This window comes from Jaculus jaculus, chromosome 3 (genome assembly GCF_020740685.1).
Source record: "Jaculus jaculus isolate mJacJac1 chromosome 3, mJacJac1.mat.Y.cur, whole genome shotgun sequence".
Taxonomy (NCBI): Eukaryota; Metazoa; Chordata; class Mammalia; order Rodentia; family Dipodidae; genus Jaculus; species Jaculus jaculus.
The window spans coordinates 10,950,029-10,972,599 of record NC_059104.1 but is presented as its reverse complement, the minus strand read 5'-3'; the positions used below and the strand labels follow the sequence as shown (position 1 = coordinate 10,972,599).

General features: G+C 38.9%; 1 protein-coding gene across 2 annotated transcripts in view; it reads right to left on the bottom strand.

Moving 5' to 3' along the window:
• Nalcn (sodium leak channel, non-selective) overlaps positions 1-22,571 on the bottom strand; it is a 332,253-nt gene that overhangs the window by 216,769 nt on the left and 92,913 nt on the right. For both annotated transcript variants that reach the window (XM_045146251.1, XM_045146252.1), the window contains exons 8-9: positions 8,253-8,395; positions 8,029-8,133 (exon numbers count right to left, since the gene is read on the bottom strand). In XM_045146251.1, coding sequence (XP_045002186.1) covers positions 8,029-8,133; positions 8,253-8,395 — 248 coding nt within the window. The remainder of the gene's footprint in view (positions 1-8,028; positions 8,134-8,252; positions 8,396-22,571) is intronic.

The following is a 22,571-nucleotide window of genomic DNA, read 5'->3' as shown; positions in this document are numbered from 1 at the left end:
CCATTTATAGGATTCATTTTCCCTTTAGAATAAAACCTTAACGCCATTTTTGGCGATGGAAACAAGCATGTCTTTCACATACGGGCTTATTCTAAGAGTATAGACATGTTTGGAAATTCAAACCTGTTAAAGTGCCTTTTAGCGTTCCTGTCAAAATTTGGGATTCTCCTTTTAAGGGAAAACGACAAAACCAATGCTGTCAGGCTCTAGTTAAGAACCCTCTGTTGATTCATCCAGCACTGTCTTGTCAGGACACAAAGCACCCCTGCAGCCTCTATTTCTTTTCATCTGTTGCAGACTAATTTTTTCTGTTAAATTATTTTTTTTCCAGCAGACTGAAATCAAATGAATCAATTTAATTGCTGTTTTTTTTTTTTTTCCCTAAAGCTCTCTGAAGGTCACTACTTTGGAAGAAATAAAGTGAAAGAAATGCAAGTATGTTCAATTTTTCTTACATCATAAATTATAAAACATTTAGAAAAACACAACTGTATGTCTCTGAGATAGAAGCTGGGTTAGTTAGTTAGCTAGCAGAGGCCAGAAATCCTCAAATGCCAGTGGGAACTCACATTGGCCCGTCTCTGTTCTCCCAGACTTCTAAAGTCAGAGAATTTTCATGGGGTCACTAAGCTTCCAAGAAAAAATAAACAGCAAAAAGTTGTCCTTTCCTGGAAGATCATCCAGCCTAGAATGTATACAGGAAGGCTTCTCTTTCTCTCTGTCCTTCTCTTCCTTGTTGCTGGACTACAGATGGAGAATTCCATGTACAGCAGACAGCTTAGTCTGCAAGGTAACATTGGAACACCAGACTGTACAAGGCGGCACACCAAAGTGGGAAGGACCTGGCTCCTTGGCAACACAGGCCACAGTACCAACCCCAAAGGTTCTCTGTCAGCGTACCACAGAGGACACAGGTACATCTTATATCATGGGTTTATGTTGAACATTTGACCCTGCAGTTGAACCTAACCAGATACAGCTTGGTAACTGATTTAGTTAGAATGTTCAATGGCCAGGAATGAAGCAAAAGAGGGTACCAACACATGATGTACCCATGCTATATATGTTGTAAGTAAAAATTAAAAAAAAAAATAGGTCAGAAGTTAAGAAAAAAGTATGTTCAACGAATTCCTATGTTCTAGGGCATAACTTTCCCTTTCTCATTATATTGTTAAGAGGAGTGAGGCGCCAGACTGTCTTTACAGCATGACATCTGGCTATACTTTTGATCTCACAGCAGTTGTGATTGCAGGCCCATGAGGCTTCACCCCTCCCTGAGGTCTTACGGGCATCATGGTAGCTAGGCAAGAGTAGCTTGCAGAGCACTCTGCCCTCGGTACTAATAGTTAATGAACACTGAGTGAGGGAGAAAGATTCGCTTTAGTTATATGGCCACTGTAAATAATCCTTCATTCAGGATGCATTGGAAACCTTAACTCATTGGGACACACACACATATGCACAAACACACACACACATGCACAAACACACACACATGCACAAACACACACACACATGCACAAACACACACACACATGCCTGCCTGCCATGAAAGTAGAAGCGGGACTGGTTGGAAAGAGTGAGAGGAAAGAGGGAGTGAAAGGGGAATAGGAGAGGACGATCAGGGTGAATGTGATAAACACACATTGTGCACATGGTTGAAAATGTCACCATGACACCATTGTTATGTACATTTAATATATACTAATAGAAACATATGAATTAGAATGACGTACTATAGTTATAGTGCATAAGCATTAGTTATTAAAAATAAAATATGTAATTTGCTTGCTTTTCTCAATAAATTGTAACAAAGTTTTCACATAACACATTTACGGTTAAACCCATAGAAAATGTAGATAAGTTGTGAAAAAAAAAAACAAAAAACCCTCTTAACCCAACCTCCAGAGGCAAACACGGCTAACATGCTAAACTTCTCTGTCATGCACACATACAAGCATTCAGCCACAGAGCTACATGCCAGCCCTGTGTTTTTTTTTTAATTTACATTCAAAAACATTCTTAATTATAATGTGTTTTTTTGTCTAAAGTTTTGAGGATGAATTTCTGGAAGCTGAATCTCTTGCTCAAATGGTATATATGTTTTAAGGCCATGAGTGCGCATGTGGATATGTTTAAGCATATGTCTATGTGGATATGTTTATAATGAATGTGTAGGCATAGACATGTGCAGACCACTTTTTAAGTGGGGAGGTCAGAAGACCTGAACTCCCTTCTTCAGGCTTGGACAGGAAAAAAACAAAAACAAAAACAAAAAAAACTTTAACCACTAAGCCATTTTTCTAGCCTGATTTAAGGCTTTTAATATATATTTTCAGTTTTCTTTCCTTTTATTTTACTGTAACATTCTTAATTTGCATATGTGGTGTGTGTGCGTGTGCACATGCACATGCATGCACACATGTCAAGGTCTCTTGCCAATGCAAGTTTTGCATCTGACTTTATATGTGGAGCTTAGGAACGGAAATCAAGCCAGCGGGATTTATAAGCAAACACCTATAACCACGGAGTCATCTCCCCACACCCATAGCGCCAGTTTTTTAAAGAGATGTTTCGGCTTAAACTCATAAGAGCAACATATGAGAAAGTCCCTGCCAGACAGTAAAGAAATATCCCTATCATCTTAGGTAAAGGAAAATTAGCACAAGGCCAAAGCAGCAGAGTATACTGACGCTCATGCCTGCAATGGTTAGATGAAAAGGAAGCTGGATCTCACAGTGAGTGCAACCCAAGGCTGTACAACCTGATTTTGAGTCTCATGTTATATAATATTAGGTAAATTAATTTGCCAACCACTGCAGTTATTTTAATCCATAAAGCAGGGACAATAATAGCGCACATTTTATAACATTATTGTGGATATTAAATAATACATTGTGAAGTCACTGCTTTGTGCTCTATGCTGCTCTCCATATGCATTGGCAGTTGTCAAATGACGTTATCATTTAGTGGGCCAGTGCCCACCACAATATAATGGACTCCCATGAGTTCTCTCCTCTTGATAGAAAAACAGTTGGAAATAATAAAGAGTCCTGCTGGTGTAAATTACCTGTTTGTCCAATTTACAACTGCTAGATTTTGTAATGGGTCACTTAGTTTAAAAATTATTAAGAATCCTTTGTTTTTACGAGTAAAATACCCTCATTACCATTAGGTAGTGAGAGAAAGAATATGAGGAGCAGGAGGAATCATGAAAAAGTGAATTAAATTCCAAACACAAGAAACACATAAATACATGAATACTATGAACAAAATTTTAAATCCATTTTGAAATTCTTCTGCTAATTGGGTTCTTCCAAGACAAACCATTTTAAAATAGGCAGCACTCATTACATATAAAATAAGAGTGAAGGGCTGGAGAGATGAGTTACCAGTTAAGCACTTGCCTATGAAGCCTAAGGACTGCAGTTCGAGGCTTGATTTCCCAGGACCCATGTCAGCCAGATGCACAAAGGGACACACGCATCTGGAGTTCATTTGCAGTGGCTGGTGGCCCTGGCGCACCCATTCTTCCTCTCTCTCTATCTTCCTCTTTCTCTGTCTGTCACTCTCAAGTAAATAAATAAATAAATAATTTTTAAAAATGAGAGTGAATACCTTTGGTTTCATTATTAACAAATGCATTTAGTTCAGACATAATGGCACTCACCTGTAATCCCAACATTTAGGACAATTGCCACATGTTCAAGGTCAGCCTGGGATACAGAGGGAGACCTTGTCTCAAAAATTCAGCAAAAATTAAAATAAAAAAGAATAGCTTTAGTCACTCAGTCTTACAAAATGTAATTTTCATTTATGGCCTCTTATGAAGAAAGTCTTGTTCTTTTCCTATGGTTTCTTACTGGAATAAACTCACTTCTGTACCATACTGGAATAACCTTTTCCTAAATGACATTCACTGCATTGCCACTGCACATATTTGAATGATGGATATTCATGTGCAAAACAGTGGCCTTGGAACACAGTAAGCAAGTTTATCCTCCATTACTGTCTTTGCACATTCAGTTTTATATAATATAGTCTGCAATGTTTACTTTGGTGGAGAAATTCCATTTTTTCTCATGTGCCTTTTCATTTATGCCTTTCTCCCTTTTTCACTGAGCACTGCACGTTTATACAGAAGTTGATGTAGGCATATTCTAAGAATGCTGGTGGAAAGGCAAAGGGGAAAGAATTCAAAATCACCCCCTTTTCTCATATCAACTCTACCATTTATCACCCTTTTATTTTAAGCAGAGAATAGTAATTCCAATAGCAGGTATCTTCAAGAGTGCTCAGCAATTAACAGAAGTTACTGCCCTCTTTAATTTTTTTATTTATTTGCAAGCAAAAGAGATAATGAGAAGACACACACACACACACACACACACACACACAGAGAGAGAGAGAGAGAGAGAGAGAGAGAGAGAGAGAGAGAGAGAGAGAGAGAAAATGAATGAATTCCACTGGACCATGGCTCCCTTATCAAAGGTATGCATGGACTGTCTGCTCTATCCTCACTTATTACATGTAACAGAAAAGTAGTCTTGGGTAGCCTTGGGATTTAGCAGTTCCGTAAGTCCTACTCTGGACAGAACATAGCCAAACTCACCACTATTATGAGCTGGTTCCGGTGAGATGATGGAAGAGTGAAGTGTTTGGTGAGTGGTGTGGAGATCTGGATAAAGAAGATATTATGGGGGCTGGAGAGATGGCTTAGTGGTTAAGCGCTTGCCTGTGAAGCCTAAGGACCCCAGTTCAAGGCTTGGTTCCCCAGGTCCCACATTAGCCAGATGCACAAGGGGGCGCACGCGTCTGGAGTTCATTTGCAGAGGCTGGAAGCCGTGGCGCGCCCATTCTCTCTCTCCCTCTATCTGTCTTTCTCTCTGTGTCTGTCGCTCTCAAATAAATAAAAAAAAATAAAAAGAAGATATTATGGTCAGGGCCTTGCCTACCCCACTTCTGCATATTCTAAAATCCACTGGGGGAACCATGCTCCTCAATAAAAGGTGGCATGAGTAGTTCATTGTGGACCATGGTAGAGGTCATTATACTCTGGGAGTATGAACCACTTACTTTATAACCGCGTCCATCACTGAACATATGGTAATGAACACCTATGTTGAGAAATAGGCAAACTTGAGAGCTACAAGCCCCATCAGAGTTCAAGCAGACAAAAGATTAGGAACCTGAGTTTCTGTACCATTTTCCCTTTGTTTTGTTCTAACAAGTTGTATTATGGTCTGCATAAGAGCTTGTCACTGGGTTTTCTGTGTTTTGTTTCTGTGATGTGACTCAGAGACATTTAGTGATAGCCAAATGAAAAATGTTTTGATATTTTAAATAAGTTCTCATCACTTATTCCTATTTACCTCTGAAATTGTTCATATTCTAGGTAATTCCACTTATTCCTACTTACCTCTGAAATTGTTCATATCCTAGGTAATTCCTCGCGAATTAAAAGATCCAAAAGCCTGCTCTGTATTTTCTTAATGTACGTGTGTGTGTGTGTGTGTGTGTGTGTGTGTGTGTGTGTGTGTGTACTTCTATACACATGGCTGTCATAGTAAATTTACAGACTCACAGACCTCAAAACTCTCAGGTTCTCAAGGTCTCCTTAGCCCTTTGATGAGAAACACACACACACACCCCAAAACTAAATTTTCCACATAATCAAGAAAGGCAAGAATGGACTTTACGTGTGAAAAGCTGTATACATTGCAATATCCATTATTATGCCATTTCTTTAAAGAAGCCTGATTTATTAAAATTACAGACGTGTGATAGTGTTTTAAACTACTGAAGAAGTTCAGGTTTTCAGATTTTGGGCAGATTTTCATGTATGTAACAGAACTGCTGTGATAAATGATTTCTGTCCTGTGTACAGACATACACATGAAAGCATCAGGCCACTCATGTGAGTGATGTTTGAGGGGTGGGAGGGGCCTGAGCTCTGTTGCTAGGCTGCCTAAGTGGTGTTTTACCAAGAGGCTGCTGGCAGGAGCTCTGGTCGCTTAGCAACCGGGTCCTCAGCCACAGCGTTTTTCTTAATGAAGGTTTTTTCACAGTTCGCTGTGTGATTACCTCTGCAGAACATCGAGATGCCTTCCCTCTTGAATTACAGACTTGTGCCTCCTGATTAAGTACAATTTTGCATCAAAATAATTTTGTACGACTTTGTTCAAAATTTTGGCATTTCATTTTCTATCATGACTGTGAGCTGGCTTCGTGGCACTTCCAAGCATTGCTTTTCCAGCTGTGATTTTATCTGTCAGAGTTACTTAATGAACAAAATATGGTTTTAGGGACATTTTAGGCCATGTCTCGAGAGTGCTGCATTCACAGTTCTATGTTCCATTTGGGTCTCAATGTCTGAAACAGAAAACATTCCTTCACAAGGTTGTCACCTCTGAGCTTTATTATTCTTCACAATGAGCTAAAAGAGACCATAAAAAAGCAAGATCTTGATGCGACAGGATGGATTCATTGAAAGCTTTCCTACATGGTCTCTATGACATAATGTGGGCACATTTTTATGGTGACTTGAGTAGCCATCTGGCTAATTGAATAACTGTACATTTCACCTGTAACAGCTTGGCTGGACAAGTCAGATCTGCAGGACATCAGACCATGTAGTCACTAAAATTTCAATTTCAGTGTTTTCAAAGTAAATTTGATCTTTGACACTTTCGTTGATACCTTTATCCCAACAGGTCTACACATTCACAAACTTAGCATTCTATTAAAATTCTATCTTAAATGCTAGGCGGAGTGGTGCACACCTTTAATCCCAGTACTCAGGAAGCAGAGGTGGGAGGATCACCATTAGTTGGAGGCCACCCTGAGAATACATAATGAATTCCAGGTCAGCCTGGGCTAGAATGAGACCCTACCTCGAAAAACCAAAACGTATGTGTGTGTGTGTGTGTGTGTATATATATATCTATGTCTTATATATCTATATCTATCTATATCCATATATATATATGTATATGTATGTATATATATATATATATATATATATATATATATATATATCTTAAAGTAATAGTTATGAGGCATTAAATCATTTTATTCACAATTCTGGAATTCTTTACTCTCCATTTTCAAGGATTCATCATAGAAAAAAACATATGAACCTACCCTTCCTGTTTTTAACCAGCAAAAACAAAATAATAATAACAACAACAACAATTCACATACATACACACACATACACACACACAGATTAAAAACAAAACAAAACATGGGATTGGGATTGCCCTCCTATGTAACGAGCTTCTCTGCTGCTTTTCGTAACATTATAGGCCTTTTCCAATTTCTTTGAGCTTATGGGAATAGTCCTAAATATATGGCGATTCCTTTTCAAATCACAGGCATTCAGTGAAGGCTGGGGGTATTTTCATGGTTTATTGCACTGTGACTGGCATAGGCTTGCAATGACATGAATAAATACTCATAAAAATAGGAAATTTCACAGTTGCTATATTTGCTCATCAAGCCGTTCAAAGACTTGCAGTATAAGAACCAAATCAAAGGTCCATAAAAAAAAAATGGTTGGCAACTTTGGTTTTATGTAAGAACAACCCATGAACCTATTTGAAAAAAAACAAAAATAGATGAGGGCTGAAGAGATGGCTTAGCAGTTAAGACATATGCCTGCAAAGCCTAAGGACCCAGGTTTGATTCTCCAGGTCCCACATAAGCCAGGTGCACATGGTGGCACATGCATCTGATGAAATTCATTTGCAGTGGATAGAGGTTCTGTCTCGCCCATTCTCTCCCTCCCTCCCTCCCTCCCTCCCTCCCTCCCTCCCTCCCTCCCTCCCTCCCTCTCTCTCTCTCTCTCTCTCTCTCCCCTACCCCTCTCTCTGTCTCTAATACATAACTAAAAATAAATCTTTTAGAAAAATAGATGACCTCCATCTATCAGGAGGAAAGTATGGTGTGATTGCTCTGGATGTAGACTCTGGCAGCTGCATTTTAATACACCTTTCAGGTGGCGCTGTGACGTCACCTCACTGATACCTGTGTGGTGGCAGTGGACGTCGTGCTGCTTCTCGATCCCCACATCTGTTGAAATTGTACCCTGATTTCTGCAAATGTTTCGATGATGACAGCAATGAACACATTCTGAAAGAAAATGACAAACCGCAATTACCCAACCCTGGGAATGAAACAAAAGGCCCGAGGACCTGTATAAAATCTACACTCTATTGGTACAAGTTTTTGTGTTTTTTTTTGTCCAGTACCTTAACAAGCCAGGCAAGGAAGAAGATTAGAGTGATGAAATAGAAGTAGGAACGCCAGCGGGGGAAGCTGTCGATTGCTCTGTACATGAGAAACACCCAGCCTTCCTGCGAGGCAGCTTCGTACACCGTGAATATACTGGTGCCTGTCAAGACAGGGGACCGCAGCTTGAGTTACACATTAGCAAGCATTCCTCTGAGAAACAATAACTACTTACCCATGTTCATTTTATCCATGACAAAATGTCTTTGAGACATATTAAAATTACATGTAACACTTATTCTGCCATATTCTTGGGAGTTTGATATAGTTGTGTCTGCATTCAAGCCAGGGTGGTTTCCACATCTCCACCAACAAAAGACTCTTATATCTTAAGACGGTAAGTGCAGCTGATTGGAAGAGGAAGCGAATGCTCAAACCAAGAATTGGTTTGATAGGAGTGTGTACCAAATATACTTCCTTCTTGGGGCTTAGCACTTTGAGTGTGTTGGGTCAAGACTGCCAATAAACATGGGATAAATCAGATAAATCAGAGAATTAGGTTACATTTGGAATCAGTTAATCTCTGAGCATTTAATTATTTCAGGCTCCAGAAACCACTACGGTAGAGCTTGCTTGGTCTCCGTGATGCTTTAAGGCAAGGTGGTCAATCCCTAGACAGTGTTTGGTGGCTTGAGGGAGCATTATCTCATTGGAAATACTCAAGGTAATAAAAGTGAGTTTCAAGTACATGGACAGAGTGTTGAGCATGTGGTTTGAGATAACCTGAAATGTTATATGGGGAAAAGACATGTTTTGTTCTCTCCATGCTATGAGATGTTTTTACATACAGGGAAAGTGAAGCACATCAGGATGAAGTAATTTATTCAAGGATGCACAAAAATTGTTAGGGAGAGTAGAATTAGCCCTGCCATTCTGGAATAAGGTCTTATACATCTGACTGATGATACTCTGCCCTCTGCCTTCTGATGAGCTTTGGCAAAACCCTCCTAGTGCTGTGAGGATTCATTAGCAATGCCTGTAGAGCCTTGACCATGCATTTGAGCTTGGAAAGCCTTTCAGCCATCATCATTATTACTGTTATGAAATTAACTTTTTTAGATACATTTTTGAGAAAATATAAATGAAAATGTTATCTACTTAAAGATGCTTATAAAATGAATCCTACATTAGTTGCTATTTAGAAAACTATTAAACATATGACTCCTGTGCACTCTACTGCTATAAAGGAGTTTGACTATGGTGGAATATAATCCAATATCCACCAATGTGTGGTCTAACTATAAGGAATTGTACCATTACAATGTGCACACAAACAAATGACCAGACTAAGAAGGGGACCGGATTTGTCAGGTGGCGCTCCTTCTTGTCCCGTGTGTGCAGAAAGAAGGCTGAGCATCAAGGACCACCTAAGAGGCATGTGAAAAGCCATTGCAAAGATGGAGAAATAAAGATGCTTGAAGGTAAAGTTGAAAGAAGGAAAATAAAGTCCTATTAGTGAATGCCCACTAGGTATCCACCTGATAGAGAATACACTTCCTGTACAATGGAGCTTTCATTATATACTGGCTTTCTGTTTCTAAAATACATTTGTTTTAAAATATCGTTTAATATTAATTAACATGTAATTGGCAGAGGGTGCAGTGAGACACTTTAACACTTGTATTCAACATGCAATGATCAAGTAAGGATAACTGGCTTCTCTATCGCTCCTCGATTAGCTATGTTGAAATATAAAATTGTTTTTCGCCACAGTCATCCTAGTATGCTAAAGAACATTCAACGTTTTCTCCCATTCAATTATACCCTTGTTGCCATCCACCATCCTCTCTCCATCTGTCACTCACCCACATTCTTTCTCCTAGGTTTCTCACTTTCTACTTCTATTCTGTGGTCATTTTTAGCTTCTACTAACAAGGGATAATGGGTTGTGCAAACTCACATTTTCAGACTCTTTTATGTTTTTGTGTTGGTAAGCCGTTAACATAACAGTCGTCTCTTGTAAAGTATATTTAGCTAAGGAAATGTTTGCCTCATTAGGTAGGAAGGTGCGGGTGGGGGCGATGTGAGCAAGTGTTATTGGTCACATTTTACAGAGAGGGCAAGTTAATAAGGGTGTTGAGGTGGACAAGTGATAGAACCAGAAATTGAACTCAACGTATCAAGTTACACATGTGAAACTTTCTTCTTTTAATTCATTTATTTATTTTGGTTTTTCCAGGTAGGGTCTCACTCTAGCTCAGGCTGACCTGGAATTTACTATGTAGTCTCAGGGTGGCCTCGAACTCACGGCGATCCTCCTACCTCTGCCGCCCCAGTGCTGGGATTAAAGACCACCACACCGGTTCTCTCTTTTGTTTTGTTTTGCTTTGTTTTGTGCTTTATTTTTATTTATTTATTTATTTATTTTTTGGCTTGGTACTAGGGTTTTAAGAAGAGGTTGTTTTCTTTTGCTCCCTGCAATTTGAACAAAATTAATTCTTTTCTAAAAGATACCTTTGGCTAGATTTACAGTACATTAAGGAGCTCATTTAAGGAGCTGACTTTTAAAGCAAGGGTTCAGGGAACATAAGCATAGATAAGCCATAAAATGCAGGCAGGAAACACGATGTCATGAAAATGCACCACACGTCTGCTTTTGTGGACTGCATGTGAAGGGTGCATTTAACATAAAACAAATAATGCATGTCCCTTTTTCTCCTCTCATTATTGAGTGAAAGCAGAAAAGTGGCCACAGAAATCCATTATGAACCACCATTAAAGGTTAATAGCTTTACCAATTGAGCATTTTCAGGTAAAAATATGGGGACTGTCAATATAAGATTAAATCTAAAAGGAACGCTGGAAATTATGCTCCACGATCTTACTCAGGTCTTTCTTTATCACATCTGCAGAGAAGATGTTATTTTGAATTAAGGGAGAGATAATGTGTGCAATGTGTAATCTTGATGCATTTATTCCTGTTTTAAGAGACACACAGGGCAGCTCAAAGTACAGGGTGGGATAATACAAAGAGAGGAGGAAATTGTGAAAAATACATGAAAAACCTGCAGGAAAATGTCCACTTTTGAAAGAAATGTTTGTGGCCCAGGTGAACTGTGTTAGGTAACTGAGCTCTGGGGAGATGTCACTACTAGTTGCAGGGACCAGGGAGAGTGAATGCAGTCCTCCTCCTGGCTTTGCAAAACATGGGAGATGATGGGCTGGAGAGATGGCTTCATTTAAGCACTCGCGTGTGAAGTCTACGGATCCCGGTTAGAAGTGGCACACACATCTGGAGTTCATTTGCAGTGGCTGGTGGACCTGGCACACCCATTTTCTCCCTCCCTCCCTCCTTCCCTCCCTTCCTCTCTTTCTTTCTCCCTCTTTCTGTCTGTCACTCTCAAATAAATAAATAAAAATAAATAAACAAACCAAAAAAAAAAACATGGGAGATGAAATTCACTTGTGAAAAATTCTTTCTGGGGATTGACTAAGACATAAATGGAAACAATGCAAATGTATGATCCCATGTTCCCTGGCTAGTGGACAGTCCGGAGAAAGAACCCAGAGCTGCTTACTGGCTGTGCACTTTCTGATGTGTGCCTGCCCCACACTGGTCCCAGAAGACTCCCTATCCTGTCTCCTGTCTGATGGGCTCAGCCCTACCTCCTCCCAAACCACATAAGTATCACACAATCATAATATATATATATATATATATATATATATATATATATATCTCCATACATACATGTTATGGCATTTCTCAAAAAAATATTTTTTTTTTAAAAAAAGATAAACTCAGCCAGGCGTGGGGGCACATGCCTTTAATCCCAGCACTCAGGAGGCAGAGGTAGGAGGATTGCTGTGCATTCAAGGCCACCCTGAGACTCCATAGCGAATTCCAGGTCAGTATGGGCCAGAGTGAGATCCTACCTCAAAAAACCAAAAAAAAAAAAAAAAAAAAAAGATAAACTCTTCCTCAATGTGAAAACTGCATAGATAATTTGGAAGAAAAGGGAACAATTTTATAATTAATTGATTTTGAACTCTGCTGATTTTCAAAAATCATTTGAAACTTATACTTGTATATATAATCTTAAAAGTCCATGCTGAAAATAAGCAAACAAAAAACTCTTCCTCAATTGTTGGGCATCCACTGTAGGAAATATCTTGATACACAGAACACATTTTCTCTAGATAAACTTCAGGATATTTTTGGTCCATGCTCATCTGGATCTATAGTATCTTTATAAAAAGACCATATTTTTGTTAAGTGAATAAAGAGTTTACAATTGTAGCTGAGAAGATAATGCATTCTCTTATTGGAGAATAATTAGGCTCATTCCAAAAATACTCCAGGGCTCCTGGAATAGCTATACTTTCCTAGACTCCCAATTCTCCAGGTGCAAATTAAAGTTGTATAAGAAACAAACAAACAAAAAAATTACAATGATCATGCTCAGCTCATCAATTCTAATTTTATTCATTCTTTCTGGTTTCCTCCACTGTTGGTTTGAGTTTATAATGTGAGGAGAGCCATCGCCTGTGTCTGCAAGGTAAATACTGAGACCTTGAAACTTTCTATACAGTGCCTCTCTACATGCTCTTGAAAACTCCAACTTCAAACACTAGCGCTGCTCCATTGGGGTACAGTTTTATTAAACCATGGAACCAGGAGATAAAAAGAAAACATGCTTTGAATAGTTTAAAGGGGAAAGTCACTGAAGCCCACTTCACAAGAGATGAGCAGCCCTGTCAGAATTTTGATTGAATTCACTGGGGTTGTTTAGAGGCTCCAATGCAGGCTTTGGGGAAGACTGAGGCTTGCTGGGAAGGCTCTCCTGGACTTTGTGGGATACATGGGGGGCCCCCGGTCCTCATCTTCTACCACTGGTTTCCAGAGGTACCCCAGACTCCACACTGAGATAATCAGAACTCTACCATTACATTGGAATTTACTACCACCATCCATAAGGAGAAAAAGCTTATTTTCTTTAAAGTTCTTTTAATTTAATGACTGTTCCCACATATATCCAAGGAGGAGAACATCTGTGTCCACAGAATGAGGTATTATCGAGGTATATTAATTGGGGTCTGTGGTATAATCCAGTGGGAGGGTGCTTGCCTCGTATGCATGAAGCCCTGAGTTTGATCCCTACATTTATATTTTTAAAAATGCATCTTAATTAAAATTTTAAATGAAGATTTACATTCTTTCAGTGGAATAAGTGACACAAAATTTTGGCAAACACAATACTATCTGGACTATGGTCGTTAGAGTGCGTGTCCCCAACAGACTAAGGGGTTTTATTAAAGCTTGTGACTCGGGTCTCCAGCCTCTTGGCTGAAGGTGGTGACCCTAGGGAAGGATCCTGGGGTCCAGTGGAAAGATGTGTTTGGGGGGAGATCTGCACTCCAGCCCAAAGGCACGTGGAGAGGCTTGAGGCCTGGTGGGGTTCCCTGCTGTTGTACTATGCTGCTTTTGGTGTTTGCTGCCTATTTGGCTATTTCCCTCTGCTTGCATGTATAGAGCAGCTTCTCTTGCCATTGAGGGAGCAACCCCTTGGATCTGTAAGCTTGAAATGAATCATTTTCTCCCCTGAACCAGCTTTGGAGGCTCATCCTAGAAATGTGGAGCTGTCTACAATACGGATGATTCCAGGAACACGCCTCTCTTCGTTTTTGAAGATGTTTTTCTTGGAATTAATATGAGTCCTTCAATATTTTCTTGGAAAAAACATTGAGAAAATGGACTAGCTTTTCCTCTAAATCTACATTCATGCTGTTGAATTCTGTCTGTACCATGAAATCCCACAGTGCTGAATGTCAACGTGGTAATCAGCTTTCAGGCCTGGAAGGCGCAGGCCTAGGATAGAACCTCGGCAGACATATGCAGATGTAGGGCAAGGTGGCTGTTTCCTCAACTCCATTTACAACTAGATGGTAGTTAGAAGTTTGAGGTCACTTCTTGGTGACAAAAATCTATGTTACATTATTTTCCCTGTTTTTGTGAAATCTCAGTTTTCTTCGGATGATCACCCCACATCTCTCCTAGAGGTTTCACCTGCAGATTTAGTGATGATTTCAGCAAGGGCATGGTGAGATTCACTTTGCACTGGAGTTTTCTCCCAGCAAACTGTCTTCTCACCACCTCACTTCTTCACAGGAACTCAACATAAACTCACATTAGTTGGATCTATAGTAATAGTCAGTTTTGCCCAATATCCATCATCATTTGCCATGAGACAATTTTAAAAAGTGAGATGCTTTTACATATTTTTTTTTAAGGCAGGGTCTCACGATTTGGCCCCAAGCTGGCCTCAAATTCCCTATGTAGCTGAGCCTCCATGCTGAACTTGTGATTCTGCCTTCACAAGTGCTGTGATTACAGGTGTGCACCCTATACCCAGACGGCAGTAGATGTTTATTTTTAAAGTAGATATCTGGATTAAATACAGTAAACTTTACTACTAAGGCTGAATACATCCAGTTCCAGGAAATAAAAGTCTTAAAGTCGGATATAAACAAGGAAGGCCCATCCTAAATTACAGACATAAATTGAAAAATATGCTACCTACAATCAGATTATTTGTAATGATGTCACCTTTCAATTATTGTAACAAATAACTTATCCTGAGTAAAACCTTTGTGAATAGTGTTTTCTGTTTCTTGAAATCATGTTCAAATTTACTAAAGAGTATTGCCCATATAATTCACTAAATCACGAAAGCATGGAACATCATTATAGACTGATGTATTCTTATAATGACAATCTTCTTTATTAACACAACTACTCGACATGACATGTTCATCTAATGAGCCCCCCTCCCCCACTCAGTGTGAGAACAACCACTCATCCATCAAATAAAAAATAGGCTAGTGCAAAAGGAGACACTGTACTCTGAAATATGGAGAAAACATAAAGGGGCTTATTTTATTCTAAGCACTTTGTAATATATTTATAAATCATACATTCCTAAGCTTCAGTTTCGTTTTGACAACAGTACAACTATGTCTCACAGTTGAAATTACTAAATCACCCAAAATCCCACAACCCACAGCACTAAAATTTTATTACCAGATGAAGAGTCATAATGTCAAATACATGTGTATGCTTAACTGTATTTTCAAAGCTAAATTTTTCTAAGTACCAAAGCTTGTCAGTGGAAATGTATTTCATTAAACTTAGAAAACATTTAAGCTTCCACATTGTGAATAGAAATGCTTGCGGAAAAGAACAGAATCTTTAGCTGAAGCATTCACACATGGAAGAAGAGGTGTTGACAATGCTGGGTGCTGACATTGGCAGGCAAGTTTGGCGATTAAATTAGAACCATTCCAGGGATACCAGTCCCACATGCCAATGAAAACACTTCCCGCCTTCTGGGGCTGGGTGTTCTCCAGGAGACAGAGAGCCTGTGGAGTAAAGCTGTCCTGCCAGGCATCACTTTGCCTGTCTTTGAGGAGCAGTGATTTCAGACCAGAAGAGCTCCTTGGAAACTTACTTTCATCAGTTTGCTTCCATAAAGCTTCACATAACCAGAGGTAACGTTCATTTGCCCTCTTGAACATTCTCTAGTGGTCATGATCTCTTATTTGTATGATATTTGATAGGCAGGCCGCCGTGCTGGGCCTGGGCTTGCCATGGGTCCCTAGGGCAAAGTTGGCACTTGGCCATCATGATGGACATTAACTAGAAGATCTTACATTTCACACATACACACAAAAACAAACAAAAAAACCCACAGAACATGTACTGTGGCAAGTGTGGCTATTTTTAGGGTATTAGATTTGCTACCATTTTTGAAAGGATTCTTGGGAATTATAGTCAAAATAAACTCAGGTAAGGAGGCCAGAATTTAGTAGTTATGACATTAAGAGTTTCACTGTAATTCAAAAATTAGAACTAGGTATTTGCAAAATAGCACTAAGACGTTCCCTCCCCCCATTGTGGAATACTAAAGTTCATATTAACATTATCACACACAAGCAATGAAAGGGAAAAAAATAAAACATTGACTAATAGAAAACCTAGTCAAACGACCTCAAAATAACCATAATAGCAAGAATTTATTGTTTTTTTTTTCTAATAATAAGGCTGCTGAACAATTAAATAAGCTCAGAAAAAAAATCAATCATGACTGGTAATGAAGGACTGACATTGTTCATAGATGACTGTTAAAATCCAATCCATATCCAAAGAGAGTGATGGGGACCAAATGCAGTTTTCAATAAATATTCTGTAAGAAATACGAATAGTGTATGGAGTCAACCAAAACTAAGGCTTTTTTGTGTTATGATATATATAAAGTTTCTATAATGTGTGGTAGGAGGTTGAATTTTATCAGTTTATAAATTAGCATGATAATACATAACTAAAACAAAGGTATGTTTCAATATCATTAATACTGATTCTGAAGCTTCACTTTTATCACTAAAACAGTGCAAGGAACACTCATTAATTGTTTAAAATTTAAATTTATGTAGCGAGAATCTTTTTCAAATGCTTTGCATTTATATAAGCATGCAAGAGCATTCATATAATGTTTCTTATATTTTGTCTGCTTTCTTCTCATAAAGCCCAGAAACATATATTAAAGTACATTTCGAGTCATCTAGATCTCCTTTTGAATGTATAATGGATTTAATTTAATATTTTTATGACTATATACTAGGGTGAAAAAGTATTTTGCAGGTATTAAAAGGTTTGCTGCTAAAGCAGATGAGAAATATTCTATGTATTCTTTTTGTCGATGTATTCCAGTGTAAACAAGAAGTCTACATAACCAAGATAAGAATATGATAGAATTTGGTTGGGGAGATGGTTCAGTGGGTTAAATGCAGTTGCTTGCAAAACCTGCTGGCCCAAGTTCAATTCCCCAGTACTCAAATAAAACCCAGATGCACAAAGTGCTGTGTGCATCTGAAGTTTATTTGTAACAGCAAGAGAACTTGATATCTTCCTCACTCTCTCTGCTTGCAAGGAAATAAATAAATTTTAAAAGCAGACCAGAAACTTTTTAAAAAAATTATGGAGAATTGTCATAAATAATTCTTATATTAATCTAATGGACAATTTTATAGCAGTTTTAGGTTTACATAAAATTGATGGTACAGCTTTCTAGTCCAGTCTTGAATTTGGGCTATTTCAGTTTCCCAAATTCATTATTATTTAGCACTATATTGGTTACTCTGAGTATTCTGCCTTTGCATAGAAATATTAGAATCAGTCTTTAAATGCCCATGATACAAATAGCTGTGATTTGGTTGGGACTACATTGCATTTGTACATGGAGTTGGGAGGGGCTGACACTCTGATGCTGTGTTGATGATAAGGGTTCTTAATTTATTGAGAGATTAACTCCCACATGTTATAAAGTGATAATCTTTCTCCTGGGTAATTTGTACTGTTCTGAAACTAGCTTTGGATAAAATTACTACAGTAATTCCAGAGTTATTTTCCTTGCAGTTAGCACTTTACCACCGTATTCTTTTTAAAAACTCTTATTTATTTATTTATTTGAGAGAGAAAGTGAGAGAGAGAGAGAGATGCAGATAAATGAGAGAGAGAGATACACACAGGGAGAATGGGCATGCCAGGGTCTCTCGCCACTGCAAACAAACTCCAGACACGTGTACTGCCTGGTCAATCTTGCTTATACGGGTTCTGGGGAATCAAACCTGCATCCTTAGGCCTCACAGGCAAGTGTCTTAATCTGCTAAGCCAGTTCTCCAGCCCCACATTACTTTTTATCTGTGTCTTTGTAGTTAAAATAGATGTAGTTTTCTCCGTTAATTCTGCTTTCTTAGTTTCTGTTTTTATTGGTGTATAAATCCCATTCATACCAAAGTTGTTATTAATATAGATGGATTAATACGTTGTATATTGATAACTTTTATTGAACTTGTTTTTAGTTTCTTATACTGTATTCTTTTTTTCTGCCTTTCCTATTTTTTTGTTCCTTGATGTAGGGTTTTGCTGTATTCCAGGCTGACCTGGAATTCATTTTGTAGTCTCAAAGTGGCCTCAAACTCATGCCAATCTTCCTACTTCTGCCTACCAAGTTCTGGGATTAAAGGCATGCACCATGATGCCCAGCTTCCCTAGTTTTAATTGAGTATCTTGTGTGATTACATTTTAGTTCTTCTATTACTACAGTGATTATATTTCTTATAAGATTCTTTAGTTGTTTCGATAGCATTGACAATATGCATTTACAGCTAATCTATGTCTGCTTTCAATAGCATTCAACCACCTCACAGTGTGTCTTAGTCTAGGATGCTGTATATGGGGCAGCTCCATAAACTGGTGGATTATACAGAACAGAAGATGGTTTCTTCGAGTTATTGACAGTGGAAGCTCAAGATTATAGTGCCAGTGTGGTGAGGCTCTCCTCTGGGTAGTGTACTGCCAACTGCCTCTATTTTCACATGGAGAACAGAGTAAGGAAACAATTATCTCGTAGCTCCTGGAGGGCAGTAATTCTGTGTATGAGGACTCTACTCTTGTGACCTCATGTAATCCTAATGACCTCCCAAAGGTCCCGCTTCTCAATGCCATCATATTAGTAAGGGTTCAACATGTTAATTTGGGGTGACAGACTACAGTTCAAAACAGTACAGATACCTGATCACAGGGTATTTCCAGTTTCTCCCTTTTCCTTCATTCATCTAATTGACCCCTCAGCTATGATTACAGCATAAGTTATTGGTATTGCTATTCGGAACAAAGTATTATTAGGTCAATTTCAAGAAAACCAGGTGGTTTTATTTGACTTTATTCTTTCTCTACTGTTCTTTACATAAATCTGAATTTTTGAACCCCTTAAAAGGGGGGGGTAATGAGGTAAGGGAGACAAAATTTCACTTGCACATAGCTTAAAGAAACCTAATCTTTGTATTTTAATTAAAAAAAATGAGTTTAAGGGCTGGAGAGATTGTTTAGCAATTAAAGTGCTTGCCTATGAAGCCCAAGGACCCTGGTTCAACTCCCCAGAACCCACTGTGAGCCAGATGTACATGATGGCACATGCATCTGGAGTCAGTTTGCAGTTGGTAGAGGCCCTGGTGCACCCAATTTTTCTCTCTTTCCCCCCCTCCCCCATCAATAAATAAGTAAAAATAAAAATACGTTAATTTTAAAATGGCGTGCACTGGAGTACAAGTTCTCTGTGTATCTAAGAAGCAGTTCTGATTATTTATGTATTTATTTTTTGTTTTTTCGAGGTAGGGTCTCACTCTAGCTCAGGCTGACCTGGAATTCACTATGTAGCCTCAGGGTGGCCTCGAACTCACAGTGATCCTCCTACCTCTGGCCCCCAAGTGCTGGGATTAAAGGTGTGTGCCACCACGCCCGGCTCTCAGCTCTGATTTTCTGAGTTGACTTTCAGTGTGCACAGCTTTGTTCTTGTGAGAATCATATTGATAATATCTGAAGTCTTCACATGAAGGGGCAAAAACCAGAAGTCAAAATAATATCTTTTCTGATTTACAATACAGATGATAAATAGCACAGGTAAATGACTGTCATCGATTGACACTTGAAAACTTTGGCTGTGTGTGTATTACAGTTTGGCTCTCTGTTTAAACAGTCCAGGCGTCTTGGTCATAGCTTTGCTTAGTAGCCTCACAGGGCTGGAGATGTCCTCATTAATACCAAGATTGAATTGTGATAACTTTCCTGGCTGATCTCTGTTACAGCATTAGACTCTTTAACATGCCTTATGTTCCTCTCCCACCCCCAGGAATAACTTTTATACCTTGTGCTTCAAAATTTGTCCATTTTAACTAGTTATAAAGATAATAACAATATAGTGAATTATAACAGTGTGGAGGAAGAGAAAATCTCACTCCCTTATGGAATGTGGTTCCAGTGCCTATTATGTTATAGCACAACAATTTTAAGACAAGCCAGAGAGCTTTGGGAAGCTGTGGACTGGCCTGATTATGCCTGGAATGAAGTTATCTTCTGATGCTCTCATTAGGCATGTTGGCAAGTATATTGCAGCAAGGTTGATGATTTGGCCAGCAATCTTACCTTTCTGTCAAGTATCCGGGCTAATGTCATGAAGGAAGACCCTAGATATTTGCAGGGTGAAATATCATACAGTATTCATAAGTCTTTTTGGATTGTGTCACATATATATTTTAAGCTACATGCATTAATAAGTATTGTTTACACTTACAAGAAAACATATAAAGTGATTGTAAAGGAAAGATTATTAATAATCTTAGGTTATATTATACTTCTCATAATTGGACTTTGGCAGGAGAATTTTACGAACTTCCCTGGAAAACTCATTCAATAAAGTCATCAGATGTCTTTTTTGAGGAGGAGCTGTTTATTTTGTTGGGTGTTTGCTGAGACCTTTTAATTGGCCATGCTTATCCTTGTCAGCCTTCTCATCACTTATGGGCACTTATGAATTAGAAATGAACTCTTAGGGCTTGAGTGGTTAATGGCACTTTCTTGCAAAGTCTAACGACCTGGGTTCCATTCCCCAGTACCCAGGTAAAGCTGAATGCATAAAGTGGTGCATGGATCATGTGTTCATTTGTAGGGGCAAGAGGCCCTGGCATACCCATTCTCTTTTTTTCTCTCTCTCTCTGTCTCTGTCTGTATCTCTCAAAGAAATAAATAAACAAACAAAAATATCCTAAAAGGAAAGAATCTATTACTATGGCAGGTGCATTTTATAATTCTCTTACACTTGAATATGTTTGTTATTGCAATTGTAGAAGCATATCAAATATGCAGAACAAATTATTGAAGTTTAAAGGGGCACAGGAACATTTTATCAGCTATATGGTCATTAGTAAGGAAGCTTTTTCATGTGGTCCATGTAGTTTCTCAATCTTGTGCTTTATTGTAGAATCCTTGACTGATTGTGACTTGAAAATAGATGACAGTCAAAACACTGAAGCTCAAGATTTAATCTTCATGACAAATTCATATGTAATAATGCCTTCTTTTCTACAAAGGCCCCTATTTGAGGTATAATCTGACCTCTAAATGAAGGTTGTGCTATTATTTATTTCATTATTAGCAAAATATATTTTTTGGGCTGGAGAGATGGCGTAGCAGTTAAGCACTTGCCTGTGAAGCCTAAGGACCCCGGTTCCAGGCTCGGTGCCCCAGGTCCCATGTTAGCCAGATGCACAAGGGGGCGCACGCGTCTGGAGTTCGTTTGCAGAGGCTGGAAGCCCTGGCGCGCCCATTCTCTCTCTCCCTCTATCTGTCTTTCTCTCTGTGTCTGTCGTTCTCAAATAAATAAATAAAAAATTTATATATATATATATATATATATATATATATATATATATATATATGTTATGTTTGTCCATTTTTTAAAGTTCAAAGCTTATTCCTGTTTCCTGTACCCTGCAAATTGTAAATGTCACAAGACTAGACATTTTGTTTTGGCTACCCTCACCTTACTAGGACATAGTACACTGCCTAGCAAATATCACAAATGTACATTTATTTGGAAAAAAAATGTGATATAAAAGTGAAATAAGCAAATGAAAGTAAGTAGTGGAGAGCAGTAGGTCAGGGAGAGGAGCTGGTGGTAATATCCAAAAGAAAAATGTACTGGAAAATGAAGAGAGTTGTAATTATAGAGGTCAGCAGCTTTGAACATATTCCAGTCTGCTCACCTGTCATCTTGGAGGGGCTCCAGGAGGGGGCTGCTGCACTGATTTCTATAAAGAGACAGTGCTTGAAGCTAGTTGATGACCAACAGCTGCCGCCAGAACCCTGGACACTCGCGGTAGTAGATCTGCTCTCTGCTGCCTGAGTACATTTCAGGACCTAAGTGCCAGACATGGCCCAGCTTGCAGAGAGGTACTATCACACCTTGGCTTCCTTTGTTTGGTATCCCTGCTTGCTAAACCCATGGCTCTCCTTTTCTCCAGCCCTCTGGCATCCATCTGCTCTGCAGAACTTTCGTTTCCTCATGCAACCCTTCTTTTATACTGGTCTTCAACAAGGCGGAAGAAACCCACTGTGATACTCTCCCTGGTGATACATCTCAGAGCCAGTGAGGCAGGGGTTGTTTCCAGCCTTGCCCTGCCTTTGCAATTGTCCTCATGGCTCCCTTAAGCTGCTGTGCTTGAAGCTCATGATCCAATGGCTTCAGCATTTGCACGTTTCACTGGTGATGGAAAACTCACAGACCTACTTGGGAGGTAAAAGTAGGAGGATCACCGTGAGTTCAAGGCCACCCTGAGGCTACATAGTTAATTCCAGGTCAGCCTGGGCAAGAGTGAGACCCTACCTCAAAAATCAAAGAAAAAATAAAGATTAAAATGGCTGAGCTCCAACAAGTGAGTGGGGG